This window comes from Gossypium hirsutum, chromosome A04, assembly GCF_007990345.1.
Source record: "Gossypium hirsutum isolate 1008001.06 chromosome A04, Gossypium_hirsutum_v2.1, whole genome shotgun sequence".
In the NCBI taxonomy this organism is placed as follows: domain Eukaryota; kingdom Viridiplantae; phylum Streptophyta; class Magnoliopsida; order Malvales; family Malvaceae; genus Gossypium; species Gossypium hirsutum.
The window spans coordinates 11,753,146-11,772,431 of NC_053427.1; the positions used below are offsets into that span (position 1 = coordinate 11,753,146).

The following is a 19,286-nucleotide window of genomic DNA, read 5'->3' on the forward strand; positions in this document are numbered from 1 at the left end:
TTCCATCCCAATATCAACACTGACAAGGATAATTTTGATAGATCCCAATGTTCGGCTTTAACCCCTTTAACAATTCTGATTTTATGTAACATCGAATGCTCTAAACTATCACATTACCTCACTGTCTTGAAACACATCACAATTCATACAACAGTACATTACTGAAAGTCAGGAAGTCTTTACTCAATGTAGACTAGTCTAGTTCAGACGCTTCGGTTACCAATATTCTCATCTATCCAAACTTTGTCAACATGTAATAAACTTTTCAGCTTTCACAAGATGAAAACCTTATCATTCGTAGTGATTTTAACTAATATCCAACTCTTTCTAATAAATATACACTTCTCGTTCAGACTATTTACTCTTTTATCCGTACAAAAATGAAATTATATTATCAGACTTAAAAAAAATAATCCTGACATAATTGTCACATGAAATCTTTCAAATAAATAATTCACCATAACGACTGAAACTCGCGCTTTTATCACATATGCCTTTACTGTTGTCAAATCCTTATATAGAAATTTGAAAAAATCCCAATACTAAAATCACCACATTACCAAGGTCAAATTAGAAGTATAGTCATATTTGACATGATTATCACGAGCTGAAGAACGCACTTCGAACATGAGTCTTAATTGACAAATTATGGAACAAAGATAACAAGAAAACTGAATAAAGAAATCCAAGATAGAGAAACCTGGAATAAAGAAATCCAGAATAAAGAGATCCAGGATAAAGAAACCTAAGATACGATACTATGCCGGAGAATCGAAAACCAAACTCATAGAGAAAATACGGAATACCCCGATAATTCTTCAAAGAAAGAAAGTCCAAAAGAAAACATCATTTAATCCCACTAGAATCAAATATAACAAGAACAATATATCTTCCCATACATATATATCAGATGAAGCATCAAGTAGAAGAAATAGAATCATAATATCATATGTATTCTCTCATCAATTCTTATCAGACGAAATGGAATAGAATACCCGATGAAATAGAGCAATACAAATTATAAACCAGTCAGACTACCAATGCTTTCATCCAACACCAGAATTAGAAGACATTCCCATATAACAAGAATTTCTTCAGAAGATCAATAGCCAGAGAAATATTTCTGAGAACGGGTAAACACATAGTACATCTCAAAAGAGGCTGCTAAATCTGTCCAGTCATAACTGTCACACTCAGATAGTTCACATTTCAAATATCATTTCCCCAACTAGTTTTGTCATCACAAATTTCATATTAAACCATTCACTAAAGAAGGTCAGTTCTGAATAAATTTTTGATTTACACTTTTCTCGACCTTGCACCTGAGTAATTCGGTTTACCAAGGAGAATTACTTTTCTAATTGGGACAGTGCATAACTCCAATAATCTTTACGTCAATCCGATACTTTACTGGCTCTGACTTTACTTATCAGCTCATTTTCAATCTCTGATCATACTTATAATTATTCTATCACTGAACTCTTTGGGTTCTCAACCGAAAACTTATTCAATACAAATCTCATGAAATTCCATTATAAGTACCACTTCGGTAAGGGGGAGGGGTTGTAGGACCTCTAACTTGACTTTTTTATACATACACATATGATACAACTTCCATCATCATAGCAACATCATCAAAATCATGTCATTTATTTAGGCAATGCAACATTCATGTTGGCTTACACCAATTTTCCTATTGTCCCATTTAGACAATATACTTATGCATACATTCTATGTTTTCTAGACAGTTTTACTTATCCATTCATTTAATTAAATTAAGTCATGCTCATGACATCATATAAGACCAAATAAGCATAGATATTTGCATCACAATCACAACTTTCATTTCGTGCATCATCATGTACATATCATTACAATCATATAATTCAATCCAACAATTTAACATAAATAAGTTCATTTCATTATAATCCTTTATCTCATAAAAATTATATATCATTAGCATTCATCAACATTCGACATCCAATCAAGACAAGGACATTTTCATTCGTATCATGATATTATGACCTTTATTCATACCTCTACTACTTTCTATTTATTCTGTTCATCTTATCAAGTAAGCCACATACACTACATCGTATGAGCATTAAGCAAATATGGATATTTATCACATATGTATCATAAACTTTTATTCATACTTTTCTGAACCGAGACTTATCATAATTATAATTTTACTCAAATACCTTCACATAACATTGAACATGGTTGGCGCAGCTCGGTTGGAGAGTACCCTGTCTAAATAAGACGGTACTCATACGCGTCGGAAGACATCACACTATCACAGATCAGTGGCATGTATAGCTAAACTTTTACACATGCTAGGTTAGTCCGAGAACTAACTAAACCTGCTCTGATACCACCAAATGTAACGCCCCCACACCCGAAACCATCGCCGGAGTCGAGCTTGAGGAGTTACCGAACATAATTTATCAAATTAAGAACTTCAAATCTTTTGTTTCTACATTCACAGCTTTCTAGCTACTCACATCACAGTCACAAGAAAAATCATATCTTAAGTTATGAAACTTGAAATCAAGATCCGTAAATTTTCCCTAAATCTAGACTCATATATCTATTTACTAATTTTTTTCTAGAATTTTTGGTTGGGCCAATTAGTACAATTTATTAGTTAAAGTCTCCCCTATTTCAGGGTTCGACTGCTCTGACATCTGTGTATTACGAATCAGATATCTCTCTATACAGAATTTAAATGACTACGAGGTTTGTTTCTCTTAAAACTAGACTCGATAAGGAATCTGTAAATATAAATAATGACTTCTAATTATTTTTTTAAAATTTATTATTAATTTTTAAAGTCAGAACAGAGGATCCAGAAATCACTCTGGCCCTATTTCACAAGGCTTCAAATATCTCATAAAGTATGATTTATATGCCAGTTTTTTTTTATCCATATGAAAATAGACTCATTAAGATTCAATTTCATAACTTGATCATCATTTAATTCCATTTATACTATTTTTAGTGATTTTTCAAATTCATGTCATTGCTGCAGCAATATTCTGTTTTAAGGCAAATTTCATCTTTTCATGAGTTGTTATGAACTAGATAACCTATTAAACTTCCATGATATCAAACATGATCTAAATTTAACCATCACCATGACTTATCAATATCAAACATTTTCTCAACCAATCATGGCCATATCATAAAATTATTTACACAAAATAAATATATTGCTATACATGCCATACTTAAGTTTTACAAGCCATTTACCCAGATGAAAGTCCTTTGGATAGTGTGATCGAACCTTCGACCCGTCCCGATTCCCGAGATGGCTTGTTCAAAACTACAGTAAATAAAGAGGAGGGAGTAAGCATAAATGCTTAGTAAGTTCATATGTAAATAACAAGTAACATAACAATACAAATATACCAAACAACTTTAGCATGATATCACCAAAACATATATCATATTTCTAAACATCATTCATCATCTTACTACCTTATCGTTGTTGTATCTATTATCAACCCGAGGGTTAAGAACATACCTGTCCAAAGTGTCCATTTCACAACATTTACCAAAACGTCGCTTGCATCTTAAGTGTTCTTTCATTTCACTAGAAATTTCACCCGTTGAACACATCGGAATACAACTCGGATACACGGATAATTTGCACATAAGTGCCTCATATGTAATCAAGAAATCATGTAACCCGCCCCTAAGTGAACTCGGACTCAACTCAACGAGCTCGGGCGTTCGCATCCATAAGTGAACTCGGACTCAACTCAACGAGTTCGGATGCCTAGTTACATTTCACGAACTCAGATTCAACTCAACGAGTTCGAACATTCGCATCCATAAGTGAACTCGGACTCAACTCAACGAGTTCGGATGCTCAACCATCCTAGTGACATGTCACTTGTATCCTAATCTATTCCTAAGGTTCAAACGGGCTTCTTTTCCTCGATCTCACATTGCCGTCTTCCATGGAATATCGGAACTGATACTCGGTAGCAATTCATATTTATCAAGTAGTAAACATATTTTGCATATTACTCAACATTAACCACAAAGCATAATATTTCACGATAAAAAAATCAGCATATCATATAATTAACATCAATAACTTAAAAATAACAATTATGCTACATTATTTACACATAAACTTACCTCGTATGCGAAAATGGCTACTTTTACCATTTCGTCCAGAACTTGGTATTTTTCCATTTTAGCCCGAATTTCAGTTTTCCTTGCTCTATCATTTAAAATATAGTCTAATTAGGACTCACATTATTCAAATTGACCCAAAATCATATTTTGGCAAAATTATAGTTTTGCCCCTAAACTTTTGCATATTTACACTTTTGCCCCAAAGCTCGTAAATTAAACTTCAACCTATTTTCTTATGTTTTATGACATGCTGATCATTTTTCCCTTCTATGGCAACATCAAATTCTCACTCTAACATGTACTTATGACTATTAGGTATTTTTACCGATTAAGCCCTTTTGCTAGTTTTCGCTTAAAACCGAGTAGCACAAGTTGTCTAACATAATTTAAAACCTCATATTCTATAATAAAACACCAAAATACACAAATTTCACCTATGGGTATTTTTCCAAATATAAACCCTAGGTTAAATTATTGCTAGCATAAGCTTAATCGAGCTACCGGGACTCCAAAAACGTAAAAATCATTAAAAACGAGGCTAGAACGGACTTACAATCAAGCTTGGAAGCTTGGAAAACCCTAGCCATGGTTTCTCCTTGCTATATTCGGCCGTGGGGTTGAAGATGAGCAAAATTGGCTTTTAATTTTGTATTTTAATTCATTTTACCCCTAAATGACCAAAATGCCTTTACTACTAAACTTTCCAAAAATTCCATCCATGTCCAATTTTTGTCCATAGACTTAGAAATTGGTAAAATTGCTATTTAAGACCTCCTAATTAATATTTCAAAACAATTTCATACTAGAAACTTCTAGAATACAAGTTTTACAAATTATTCGATTTAGTCCCTAATTTCAATTTAAGCACTTTATGCATAAAATTTCTTCACGAAATTTTCACACAATTATGAAATCATATCATAGACCTAAAAATAATCATAAAATAATTATTTCTATCTCGAATTTTTTGGTCACGAAACCACTATTCCGACTAGGCCCAAAATCAGGATATTACATCCTGCCCATACAAAAAAACTTCAGAGGAAAATGGATGCCGAATTGGGAAGGGCCTTATGTGGTGAAGAAAGCCTTTTCTGGCGGAGCATTGATATTGGCTGAAATGGATGGCAAGACCTTATCCAATCCCGTGAATTCGGATTCGGTTAAGAAATACTTCGCCTAAAAAAAAAGGAGAGGCCAGGGTGAAAACTCGCAAAGAGCACCTTGAGACCAAAGGGATTTTGAATTGAAAACCTATAAAGGGCGATTCAAATATTGATCAAAGGTGGGGCATGCGATGGTCTTATGATACCTAAAACTAACAAGGAGGAGAGATGTTACATTTTGGGGCATCTATAAGAGTACTCTAGATCCCCTAAACACATATTGGGCAAAAAAGGAGTCCTCAAGAAGCCAGTACAGAGAAGCTCACATTGCGATATCTGGGGCACCTATTCCCTTCTTATTCATTTTGTATTCCAGCAATGTTTGTTGACCGTGATGAATCTATTCCCTTCAAATTTTGTTTCTGATAAATTTCAATTCTATCATTACTATAATCTTTTTCAAGCATTTTGCATTGAAATGATGATTAATGGACTAAAAGCCATTTTTACAAAAAGAGTTCTGTATATTGCTCTGAAAGTTTCTAAATAGTACATGAACCTAAAACAGGACTATTATTTAGAACTAACCAAACTCAAGATTGGAAGCATATGAGAAGAAAGAGTTTAAATTGAGACTACCTCTTCGGGTTTTTTGTTCAAAATTTGAGCTGAACAAGAAGACAATGTACCATTTCAGTGGAAGAACCTTGATGAACAAAGAGTAATGGCAACCTAAACATTAAAAGGGATTCTCGCTCACAACATGTTGCACCTATACATTCATAGATTATTCATAACGCATCTGATTAGGAGCATTTGATTCATTTTGATCATAACATCCTAATTCATTGGCATAAGCATAAATACATAGAACTGATTCTACAGGTCATTAGTGAATTCACCAGACCTTAACCCCCTAAGCAGTAGGGTAATAGGCTGAAAATTACAAATCTCATCTCCCTGAAGTTGCAGTGGAACAGATCAAATCCAGCGAATCCTGTCTTCTTGAAGCCTCAGCGAAGCAGATTGAAGTCACTAGCCTTATCTCCCTGAAGTACAGTGGAGCAGACTGAAGTTACAAGTCTCATCTCCTTGAAGTCGTAGTGGAGCAGACTAAATGTACAAACCTTAAACCCCTAAGCAGTAGGGTAACAGATTGAATTCAAAGGGCTTTAACCCCTAAGCAGTAGGGCAACAAGCCGAATTTGCTAATCTTATCACCCTAAGCAGTAGGGAAACAGATCAAAGAAGATGGGCCTTAGCCCCCTAAGCAGTAGGGTAATAGGCTGAAAATCACAGATCTTGCCTCCCTAAAGTTGTAGTGGAGCAGATCAAATACATCGAATTTTGCCTCCTCAAATGTAGTGAAGCAGATTCGAACCACCAAGCTTTAACCCCCTAAGCAGTAGGGTAACAAGCTGAAGTTTATAGATATTATTACCTTAAGCAATAGGGTAACAAGCCAAATTTTTAAACCTTAAACCCCTAAGCAGTAGGGTAACAGGTTGAGTTTACAGATCTAAACCCCTAAGCAGTAGGGAAACAGATCAATGATGACAAGCCTTAACCCCCTAAGCAGTAGGGTAACAGGTTGAAAATCAAATATCTTCTCCCTGAAATGGCGTTGGAGTAGCTAAAAGCCACAGAAGATTTCCTTGAAGTTTCAGTGGATTAATCGAAGCTACAGCAGATCTCCTTGAAGTTTCAGTGGAATTGATTGAAGTCACGTGTCTTATCTCCATGGAGTTGCAGTGGAGCAGATCAAAACAAACCTTACCTTCTTGAAGTTGCAGTAGAGCAGTGAAGCGAAGCGAAGCAACAAGATTGGAATAAAGCTACCTGGAGAAAAGGAGCACTAAACAAGTCCAGACACAGTGAGACAGGGCAAAATTGGTCTTTCTTAAGTCTTTTCTCTGTTCTCGTTACACGACAACAAGCAAAGAGAGGCAGCTGTACAAGCCCAATTTTGGCCCCAAATAAACATAACCCAACTACCCAATTAAAACCCAATACAAACCCAAAACCCTTAGCCCAAAACTTAGCCCAAAACACTAACCCAACCCAAAAAAAAATCAAAAAAAGAAAACCCTAATCCCACCTACTCCACCACCCTTGTTGGCCACCCACCTTGGCCACCTACTCCACCACCCTTGTTGGCCACCCACCTTGGCCACCTACACCACTATGCCACCACTCCACTTGCACTTACAAAAGGAAGAGAAAAGAAAGATAATATAAAATAAATTATGTAACAAGGCTATAAAAGCCATCAAAACACAATGTAAAAGGATCTTTTTTCTTCATCAATACAAAAAAGAGGAGGAAAGAATTGTATTTTTGAAAGGTTTTTTGATACAAAAAAAAGAGAAGAATGTAAAAGCAAAAGGTTTGCAAGCAAATCTGAAATAAAAAAAAAGCGGGTATTGAAGAAGAAAAGATTCAAACGCATTAAGGTTTTTATTTCTTTTTTTCCTTTTTATTTTCACTTTTTTGTTCATATAAACATTTTTTCTTTTTTTCTTTTCTTTCAAAAATAGTATACATATATTTAGATATAAAAATAAAAAAGAAAACAAAAAATAATACATTTTTTAAATTCCGGCCACCGCGCACGGTGGCTGGCGACGGTGGCAAAGACGGCGGACGGCGCCGGTCCGGCGTCTGGGTACTGACCGGACCATGGCCGGAATGGGGAAAGAGGGAGAGAGTTGAGAGCTTTGTTTTATTATTTTTGTTATTTTTACTATTATTTATATTATTATTATTATTTCTCATGTATATATTATTATTTATATTATTATATTATATATACCCTCTCCATATTTATTTATATTATTACTATCATTATTGTTACTTCTATTATTTTTTTATTTCTGACTACTATTATTATATATATATATGTATTATTGTTTGTATTATTATTATTTTTATTATCACCCCTATTGTTATTACTTTAATTTTGTATTCTAATATATTATTAATATTACTCATATTTTCATTATTGTTGCTATTACTATTATTATTATTATATATTAGTGTATATTTTTATGTATATATATATTTATATATAGTATTATTTTTTTATTACTTTAATTTAATATTTTTATTATATTTGCTTTTTGTATTTTTATATTTATTATTATTATATAGTAGTGTGTATTTCTATTATATACATATATATATTTATATAGTATTATTATTTACTTTACTTTAATATTATTATTATCATTATATCCAACCCAATAATAATTCTTTCATAAAAGTAATATTCCGTATTTGGTAATTCGAGACAATCGTGCCCTAACTTACTGGGTTTCGATTTTTCTCCTTTAACCTAAATAACGGAATACTCTTTTAAATCGCGACATGAGTTTTGAAAAATGCTTATTCTCGGAGATACGAGATGTTGTGCCCTAACTTACCAAGTATGGCATTTTGTTACCTCGAAATAAGATTTTTGCAAGTAAAGGCAATATTCGGTGTTCAAAAATTTGAGGAAACGTGCCCTAACTTACTGGGTTTCGATTTTCCTCGTTCACCTTAACTAACTGAATAACCTTTTGAAATACACGAATTTTTATATAAAAGGCAAGCTCGCTCTCGAAAATTCAAGATGCCGTGTCCTAACTTACTGGATGTGACATTTTATATTGTGAGACGAGAAGGTCTTTAACATTTGAGCATTTTCTTTACAAAGAGGGATCGTATTTTAAATTCTTTCAAGTTTTCAAATTTTCGACACTAAGACACTAATTAATCAACTAGGTACTAATTTTGGGCGTATCGAGGGTGCTAATCCTTCCTCGTGTGCAACCGACTTCCAAACTCATTTTCTGATTTTCGTAGACCAAAAATTATAGTTTTAGTAAATCTTAACTTTTATTAAAATGATTAATTTAAGGTGATCCGATCACACCTCATCAAAAAGATTGGTGGCGACTCCTCTATTCGTTTTCATTTTCAAAAATCTAAGTCGATTCCCGTTTTATCCAAAAAAATGGTTACGACAAATTTCATTGGATTCTGTATTCAAATAATAAAGAAAGATTAGAATAGTAATTTTAAAAAACTTTTTAAATGGATTGAGTTTTATTTTTGTTGATATTAATATTATTAGTGTAAAAGGATATCAGTTTAAGTGTACTTCAATATATTTTATCTTTTTATCTAAGAGTTAGAGAGGAATTGTAGATAGTTTTAAGTCTTACATATAAAAAATTCTTAACCCTATGTTTGGATTGATGTAATACAAAAGGAAAGAAAGAAATCGAGAGAAAGTAATATCATTTCTCTTGTTTGGATAACCTTTTTCTTTTTCTATTTAGGTAAGAGAAAGCTACGAGAGTTAAAAGTATCTTTTGCTTTCCCTCAAAATGCAAATTAAAAGGAAAATAAATAAATTTTTAAGATACAAAATAACTTTTTTACCCTCTTTTATTTTTACATAATTATATTATGTAAAAAGTTATAATTGTAAAAAATCATTATATTTAATTATTTTAGGTGAAAAGAAACAAACTAACTACACATAAAACCTCTAGGCAAAACTATCTCTTGCTTTAACAACATTGGAATCTCTTGAAAAACCTTCAAGGCTTGTCCTGTATTGAACGCGATTTTAGCTAAACAGTCGGCAATATTGTTTATCTCTCTGGCTTCTTTCCTTTGCAATTACCAGTTCAAACACATTGTAAAACAAATAATATTAAAGAAAATATATGCAAAGAAGTATTATTACCCCATAAAAAGAGTAAAAGACCTAAACCATCTGAAAATGTTAAAATTTTAATCGAAATAAAATATTTAAATTTACTAATAGAATTTAGCATCACATTCACATGAGCTCTCTCTCACACATGGATCAAAGAGAGAGAGAGAGACTCACTGTACTGACCCATCAATCCTCTTGCCTGAACGTGACTCACTGCTCATTCCCCTTTCTTTCCTTTCCTTCTAATATTTAATATCCGTTCCTCCCAACTGCTTTATCTCCATTGCAAGTTTATAATCTCAACTGCAATTTGAAGCTGTTTCACAAAGTACAGTGTTTTTCCAGCTTTATTTATATGTAGGTCAAACTATGGCTTTCATCCCTCTAGGCTCAAATTGGATATTTAATACCAACATTTTAATTTGACATAATTTGATTTCTCTACTTTCACGTTATTAGTTAATTTAAATTGTTCTAAAAAATATCCAAAAAAAATCCATAGACAATATGATGAATTAGAAGAGATGCTTTTAAGAAAAAAAATCTATGTCAACATTTTAAATGAAATAATTAAAAACTAACTAATGATGTTATAAAAGAAAGTCGAGAGACCAACAAGTGGTTGGAAAAAGTAGGAGTGAACTTATTTTCTAAGCATTTGAACCAAGCTCAAATTTTAGTGTTGACATTATTGGAATGGCTTTATCTGAATATCATCTTCAGCCTCCACCAATAGTTATAAGAAAAAAAGTAGAGGACTAAATTATATCAAACAAAAGTATAAAGATTAAATTTCAAATTTAAGCACAATAAAAGTATTTAAACTAGAATTTGGCCATTTATATGCCACAACTTCCATTATTGTCTAATTTTCACCGATAAATATTAGCACCAATGGCAAAACCCATTACATTTCTAAAAGAACTAGAAGGCAATATTATTAAAAAGTGTACTACAAATTTTGAAAAAATTAATCTTATAATCAGTAAAATGAATATAAAACATTAAGTTGAAACCTTCATGGATATGACAAATCAAATAAGCAGAGTAACTTCAAAACACCAAGAATATGCTTAATTCATAAAAGAAAAAAGAAAAAAAAAACTTAGAAAACTATTGCCAATGCTAACAGTTTAGGGTCCAAAAATTACCTAGTCATGGAAATACTGTAAAAGCTTAAAAACAGCCAAAAATATTGAGTATAATATTGCATTTACCTAAGCTTATATAAGGAATTTCTTGAAATATTATTAGTTAATTTGTCGACTCGGAAATGTTATATACCAATTCTCAGTCATCATGGAATAATTAATTGTAAAATAAAATAAAAATGAATTTTTTCTTTGGATATATTTCAACCTGGCGGCCAGTAACACAAAAGTTTTATTTTCTTCATTTTAGCCAACTGACAAAAATAATAACAACAAAAGTCCACTTTGAAGAGTTTAAATTTACATTCGGACAAAACAAGTTTAAAATAAAAGCAGCCAATACCTTGAACGATGTGCAGAGTTTGAAACTTAGAGTTGAAGAAAATAAGAGATGCTTTCAATGGTGCCCTGATTGGATTTGGCGATATTAATTAATTCAGGAGATTGAAACGAAGACATTTCATATCACTAATCTCCTTGAAAAGTATAAATTAATTGAAACAGTCGCCCATCGTGCTGAGCTTCTTGGGTTAGAGTTGATTGCACAAAAGGATCTTATCGATTCTAAATCTTCAATTGCTGCTTGTCGAAATTATTTTTTTATTTTGAAAAATGGGGATCGACTTTAAAATAAAATATGGAGTCGCCACCAATCCTTTTAGCTTAGGTGTGATCAGATCTCTTAATAAAACGTTTTGATTTATTAAAATATTGACTTTGGCTTACAAAAGTCAAGAAAACGGGTTCGGGAGTCGGTTACATACGAGGAAGGATTAGCACCCTCGCAACACCCAAAAATTGGTACCTAATCGATTAATTAATGTCCTAATGTCGAAAATTTGAAATGATTTTAAAATACAATCCCATTTAAAAATGTGTGAAAATACTCGAATTAGATGCTAAGATTCTCTTGCTCCGAAGGAATAAAATATCACATCCAGTACGTTAGGATACGACAATTCAAACCCTCGAAACCAAGATCATCTCATGATTTCTGAAATTCATGCATTAAAATTTCAAAAGGTTATTCGGTTATTTGGCCAAATGGTAAATTGAAACCCAGCATGTTAGGGCACGATTTCCTGAATTTCCAAATATTGCCTTATTTTCGAAAACTTTTGAACAATAACATCAAGTGCTTTGCTTTAATGTGGTGTATTTTTTACTTTGAAACCATGATATGTGAATGCAATAGCCACATAAACAAGATCGAATGCACTAATAAAACAATTCGTAATGGTCTCCTAATATACATTATTTACAAACTAACATGATAATCAAAGACAAATGACTTGAAAGACATATATAACAAATTTAAAAAAACAAAGCAAATTGAAATAGAGTATAAAGACAAAATGATAATAGATGAGTTCAAAATAATAATGTGAGAAAAGAATCTGAAAAACAATAATATACAAAATGATTTTTTTTTAGAAAAGGAAAAAAAATATATGACAAAATCTAAAATAAGTAATGTATATACATAAAAAAAACAAAATAAATCGCATGAAGAAAAGTTTAAAATAAACAATAAATACATTTAAAATAAATGATATGTATAAGAGTTGGAAATAAATATTATGTAAAAACTTGAAATAAATAAATAAAATAGAAATTTGTAAAAAAATAAAAATAAAATGATTTTATATATAAAATGATAAGTAAATAAACAAACGAATAAATAGTAAGTATTTGGCTAATTAATTTAATAGTATGATAATAATAATAATAGTAACAAAAATAATAATGACAAATATAACAAATATAATAATAATAATAATAATAATAATACAAATAAAAACAATAGTAATAGCAATAATAGAAATAATAATACTCAAAATAATAATAAACATAATAATAAATATAAGACTAAAATTAATCAATTGTATAGTAAAATGGCAAAAATAATCGAGAAGGGACCACATTGAATTGAAAATGGAAGTTTTGGGGCCAAATTAGAAATAAAAGAGAGGGGAAGGACCTAATTAAAACATGCGCAAAACAGGGAGGGACCAAGAAAACAAATACCCCTTTCCCTAAAAGCGCCGTTGCCAGGGGGACCAATTTGAAATTGTAGCAAATCCGTGGGGCAAATTTAGAAATACAAATAACTTTAATTGAAAAATCATAAAAAAGTAGAGGGACCAAATTGGCAAATAGACCATCACTTAAAAAACACGTAGATCTCCTAGCGGGTTGGGTCGGTCGGACAGGTAAGGCTCAAAACGAGGCCGTTTTGGAGCCTGGGAAAATAGGCCAAAACGACGTCGTTTTGGATCCCCTATATAAGTCAAATTTTGCTTAAAAAAAATCATTTCACTTCCGTTTTCAAAAAAAAAAAAATTAAACACCCTCTCAACTCTCTCTCTCCCCTCTAAGCCCGGCCATGGCTTCGGCGACGGACCACCGTGGCGGCCGTTAGTCCCCGGCGATGGCGTCGTCGTCCATGGTGGCCGGAAAAAGGAAAACCCCCTCTTTTGAGCCCTTTTTTTGAATAAAGCCTAGATTTGGGGTGTTTTAGCCAAAAATCGAAAAGAAAAAGAGAGAAAAGCACAAAAGAACCCTTTAATCTAGGTTTTTTCTTAAAAAAAAAAGAGGTCACTTTTCATCGGACGTGACGACCTCGGCCACTCTCGGTGGCAAAATTCGAAGCAACGGGTAAGCTTCTCCCCTCTCTTTTTATTATTATATATACACTAATAACAGTAACGAAAATAAAAAAAAATCACCTTTAGGGTTTTTGTATTGAATTTCTCTGGGTATATTTGTGTATTCGAAAAAACGTCCCCAATACAATCATTGTTCAGGCTTTTTATAGCTAAAAGAGAAAAGAACAAAAACGAAAACTTCTTTGTTGTGCTATCCCTCTTTTTGCGTTTGCTTGCAGATACGTGGATGGGCATGCCACTGACGTGGCATGGTGGAGCGGCGCACAACGCGAAGGAGTGGTGTTCGATGCGCAAGGGAGGCTTGGTTAACCAACCTAGGTGCGGCGCACCTAGAGTTTTCTGTTTTTGCTGGTTGTGGTTTAGTGCTAGGTGGGCTAGGGTTTTCAGCCTAGATTTTTAGTTTAGGTATTTAATTTGGGCTGTAATTTTGGACTAGTTCAGTTATTTTGCACTTTGATTTTTTATTTGGTTTTGTTTTTGGGCCTGGGCTAAAATCGGGCTCTACAGCTACCCCTCACTGCTTGTTGTCGTGGAACGAGAACGAAGAAAAGGCTTTAAAAGGGCCAATTTTTCCTGGTCCTATTGAGTCTTGACTTCTTGATACTTCTTTTCCTCACATACCCTCGCTCTAACCCATTTTATCTTCAGGGGTACGAAAATTATTGCTTCTGTCCATTCAAATGTAATTTCAGGGAAAAAAGATTTGTAGTTTCGATCTACTCCGCTGGAACTTCAAGGAGAATGGAATTGGTAATTTCAACCTGCTCCACTGCAACTTCAGGGAGATAAGGTTGGATATGATCTGTTTATTTAACTTCAATCTATTCCTCTGCATCTTCAGCGAAATAGAATTCGCTATCTTCAGTCTACTCCATTGTAACTTTTAGAGAGATAAGACTTGTGGCTTAAATCTGCTCCATTGCCGCTACATGGAGATAAGATTTTCCCTCTTCGATCTACTCCACTACGGCTTAGGGAGATAAGATCTGCAATTTTCAGTCTACTCTACTGCAACTTCAGGGATAAGACTTGTATCCTGAGCCTGCTTCATTGCAACCTCAGGGAGATAAGGCTGGTGGCTTAAATCTGCTCCATTGCCGCTACATGGAGATAAGATTCACCATCGTCGATCTACTCCACTACTATTTAGGGAGATAAAATCTACAACTTTCAGTACGCTCTACTACTACTTCAGGGAGATAAGACTTGTATCTTGAGCCTGCTCCACTGCAACCTCAAGAAGATAAAGTTGGTGGCTTAAATCTGCTCCATTGCTGCTATATGGAGATAAGATTCACCGTCTTCAATCTGCTCCACTATTGCTTAGGGAGATAAGATATGTAACTTCACAGGTATTACTACATCGTACTCTGGGGGACATGTCCTATAGACTCGGTTTCATATGCTTATGTTTATGCCAAATGATTAGGATGCTATGATCGGAATGAATCAGATGCTCCTAACCAAAATGTGCTATTAATGATATGAATGTAGAAATGTCATGAGAATTATTCCTTTTTAAATGTTTAAAGTGTCATCACTCGTTGTTCATTAGAGTTTTATCACTGACGTATTATGCGGCCTTCTTTACTCAGCTAGTATCTTCGACAGAAAATCATCTTCTTCAATCCATCCCACTGTAACTCAGGGGTATAGGATTTGAATCATTCCATCAATTTGGTCTATTTCACCATTCCTCGGGTGCCATGACCAGATGTGTACATCCGATATTTGCATGAAAGAGGAATATCATTTCTCTTTTCTCAAGAATGATCCCCTTTTATGCTTAGGTTGACCTCGCTCGTTTCCGTTATTGGCGCGATATCTTGTCTTCTTGTTCAATCGATATCTTTGACTGGAAATCCGAAGAGATAATTTCAATTTGGACTCAAATATTTCCAACCCTTAAGTTGGGTAAGTTCTAAACAATAGTCCTGTTTCAGGTTCTTGCACTGTTTAGAAACTTCTAGAGTAATATGCAAAACTCCTTTTGTGAAAGTGTTATTAGTCCATTAATCCTTATTTCAATATGAACGCTTGAGAAATATTATAAAGATAGACAAAACTGAAATTCATTAGGAACAAAATTCAAAAAGAATGGATTAATCAAAGAAAGTAATCATTACCGAAATACAAAAATAAGAAAAGGAAACAAATAAGTGCCCCAGATATCACAGCTTGATCTTCTCCGTACGAACTCTTCAAGGACTATTTTGAGCTTATCATGTGCATGAGAGATCTAAAGTACTTCGTCGATGCCCCAAAATGTAGCATCCTTCCTCTTCGTTAATTCAAGCAGAGCAAGACTGTCACATGCCTCATCTTTGATCGAAATTTGAACTGCCCTTTTCAGGTTTTCAATTCAAAACCCCTTTGGTCTCAAGGTGCCCTTTATGGGTTTTCACCTCGGCCCCTCCCTTTTTTTTAGGCACCCTTTGCGGGTTTTCACCTTAGCCTCTCCTTTTAAGTGAAGTACCTTTTAACTGAATCTGAATTTATTGGGTTAGACAAGCTCTTATTGTCCATCTCGATTAATATCAATGCTCTTCCAAAAAAACCTTCTTTACCACATAAGGTCCTTCCCAGTTTGGCATCCATTTCCCTCTGAAATCTTTTTTCATAGGGAAGATCTTTTTCAATACCAAGTCCCCCTTATAGAATACTCTGGGGTGAACCTTTTTGTCGTAAGCTCGCATCATTCGCTTTTGGTACATTTGACCATGATGAACCTTTAGCCTCTTTTCTTCAATCAAGTTCAACTGATCATATCGGGATTGGATCCATTCTACTTCGTCCAGTTTCAACTTTGATAAAACCCAGAAGCAGGAATTTTGACTTCAATGGGTAAAACTACCTCCATCCAATAAATCAGTGAGTAGGTGTTGCCCCGATAAAAGTTTTGATGGATGATCGATAGGCATAAAGAGCAAATGGTAACTTTTCATGCCAATCCTTGTAGGTCTCAATCATCTTCCCCATGATCTTCTTGATATTTTTATTAGCCGCCTCAACTGTACCATTCATTTTTGGGCGACATGGTGACGAGTTGTGGTGCTTAATTTTGAACTGACTGCAGACCTCCACTATCATGCTATTATTCAAAGTTAACGCGTTGTCTGATATGATCCTTTTTGGCATGCCATATCGACATATGATCTCTTTCTTCAAGAACTTACTGACCGCCAACTTTGTAACATTGGCATATAAAGCAGCCTCTACCCACTTGGTGAAGTAATCGATGACCGTGAAGATGAATCGATGTCCGTTAGAAGCTTTCGGTGAAATTAGCCCAATGACATCCATGCCCTACATTTGAAAGGCCATGGAAAAGTCATAACATGAAGAGGTGAATGAGGCACATGGGTCTTATCTCCATAAATTTGGCATTTATGACACTTTTTGGCATAACTGATGCAATCTCCTTTCATCATGGACCAGTAATACTTGAACCTCATGATTTGCCTGGCCATTGTGAACCCATTGGCATATGTCCTGCAGACACCTTTATGGACTTCTTCCAGGATTTTCTTAGCTTTAACAGCGTCAACACATCTTAGCAGCCCCTGATCTTTCCTCCTCTTTTACAGGATCTCCCTGTCTAAGACATAGCCACTAGCCAACCTCCTCAACGTTCTCTTATCATTTTCAGTTGCCTGATCAGGGTATTTATTGTTCTTCACATATTGTAGAATATCATGATACCAAGGATAATCATCTCTCTCTTCTTCTTCGTTGATATTGTAGCAATGAGCTGGAGCCTCACAAATACTCATCTGGATCAGCTTCATATTTTTTTGTTTATTTACTCTGATCATAGAAGCTAACGTAGCCAAGACATCAGCCATTTGGTTTTCATCTTGCAGGAGGTAGCGGAAAGTGATATCATCAAACACCTTGATTAAATCCAAAACTAGCTCTCGATAGTTGATCAACTTTGGGTCTCTTATTTCCCATTCACTTTTGAGCTGATAGATTACCAGTGCAGAATCCACATACACCTCTAACACCTTGATTTTACACTCTATGGATGCACGGATTCCCATGATACATGCCTTGTACTATTCCATATTGTTTGTGTAATCAAAATCCAACTTGCAAGTGAATGGATAATGATCTCCACTTGGGGATATCAGGACTGCCCCAATTCCATTAACAATGACGTTTGATGCTCCGTCAAAATTCAGTTTCCAAGGATGACCTTCTGGAGTGTCTTCTTTGGTAGTTGCCACATACATTAGATCTTCATTAGGGAAATCAATGTTTAAAGACTCGTAATCTTCTAAAGCTCTACTGGCTAGAAAATCTGCTATTGCATTCCCTTTCACAGCCTTCTGGTTTACATAAACTATGTCAAATTCAGAAAGCAGAATTTGCCATCGGGCTATCCTTCCACTCAAATCAGTTGACTCCATCATGTACTTTAAAGGGTCCAATTTCGATATTAACCAAGTCGTATGGTACAACATGTACTGCCTCAGTCTCTGAGTGGTCCAAACCAAAGCGCAACATAATTTCTCAATTAGCGAGTATCTCATTTCATATTCAGTGAATTTCTTACTGAGGTAATATATCACCATTTCTTTCTTTCCTATCTCATAGTGTTGGCCGAGTACACATCCTATTGAATTGTCAAATACTGCCAAATACAGTATCAATGGCCTACTAGGACTAGATGGCGTTAGCAATGAGGGATTACACAAATATTGTTTAATCTTGTCAAAGGTTTTCTGGCACTCATCATCCTACATACCTGAGTTGTGTTTTTTGAGAAGGTGAAATATAGGGTCACATTTCTCAGTTAATTATGAAATGAACCGATGTAATTTAGTCTTCCCAGGAAATCTCGAACTTCCTTCTGAGTACGCTGCGGAGACAATTTTTGTATAGCCTTGACTTTGTCGGGGTCAACCTCAATTCCTCTTTCGCTGACTATGAAACCGAGCAACTTTCCTGACCTAGCCCCGAATGTACATTTTGTTGGATTGAACTTTAGCTGGAACTTTCTCAGCCTCAAGAATAATTTCCTCAAAACCTGTACATGCTCTTTTTCTGTTCGAGATTTTGCAATCATATCATCGACGTAAACCTTAATTTCCTTGTGCATCATGTCGTGAAACAAGGTTACCATGGCTCTTTGATACGTTGCTCCCGCATTTTTTAACCGAATGACATCACCTTATAGCAAAATGTTCCCCACAAGGTTATGAATGTGGTCTTTTCCATGTCTTCAGGATGCATCTTTATCTAATTGTATACAGAGAAACCATCTATAAAGGAGAATAGTGAGTAACCTGTCATGTTATCCACCAAAGTGTCGATGTGAGGCAGTGGGAAGTTGTCCTCTGGGCTGGCCTTGTTTAAGTCTCTGTAATCTACACACATCTACACTTTTTCATCTTTCTTAGGGATGGGGACAACGTTGGCTGCCCATTCTGAGTAGTTAACCACTGGTAAGAACCCAACATCGAATTGCTTCTTAACCTCCTCTCTTATTTTTACT

At 34.3% G+C, this 19,286-nt stretch overlaps 1 protein-coding gene across 1 annotated transcript; it reads right to left on the reverse strand.

Moving 5' to 3' along the window:
- Positions 1-17,367: 17,367 nt before the first annotated feature.
- Positions 17,368-18,198, reverse strand: LOC107948019 (uncharacterized). Its single transcript, XM_016882502.1, has 3 exons — positions 17,947-18,198; positions 17,593-17,844; positions 17,368-17,460 (listed from the first exon to the last, which is right to left on the reverse strand). The coding sequence occupies exons 1-3, from the start codon at positions 18,196-18,198 to the stop codon at positions 17,368-17,370; spliced, it is 597 nt and encodes a 198-aa protein (XP_016737991.1).
- Positions 18,199-19,286: the final 1,088 nt, after the last annotated feature.

What these genes read in the sequence shown, in the direction of transcription:
- LOC107948019 (XM_016882502.1), bottom strand. Translation starts at nt 18,198, where the DNA reads ATGGAGTCAACTGATTTGAGTGGAAGGATAGCCCGATGGCAAATTCTG. An exon ending in ATTTTGACGGAGCATCAAAC is followed by an intron (nt 17,845 to 17,946) that starts GTCATTGTTAAT and finishes AATATGGAATAG; the next exon opens with TACAAGGCATGTATCATGGG. An exon ending in CGTTAGCTTCTATGATCAGA is followed by an intron (nt 17,461 to 17,592) that starts GTAAATAAACAA and finishes CAATATGTGAAG; the next exon opens with AACAATAAATACCCTGATCA.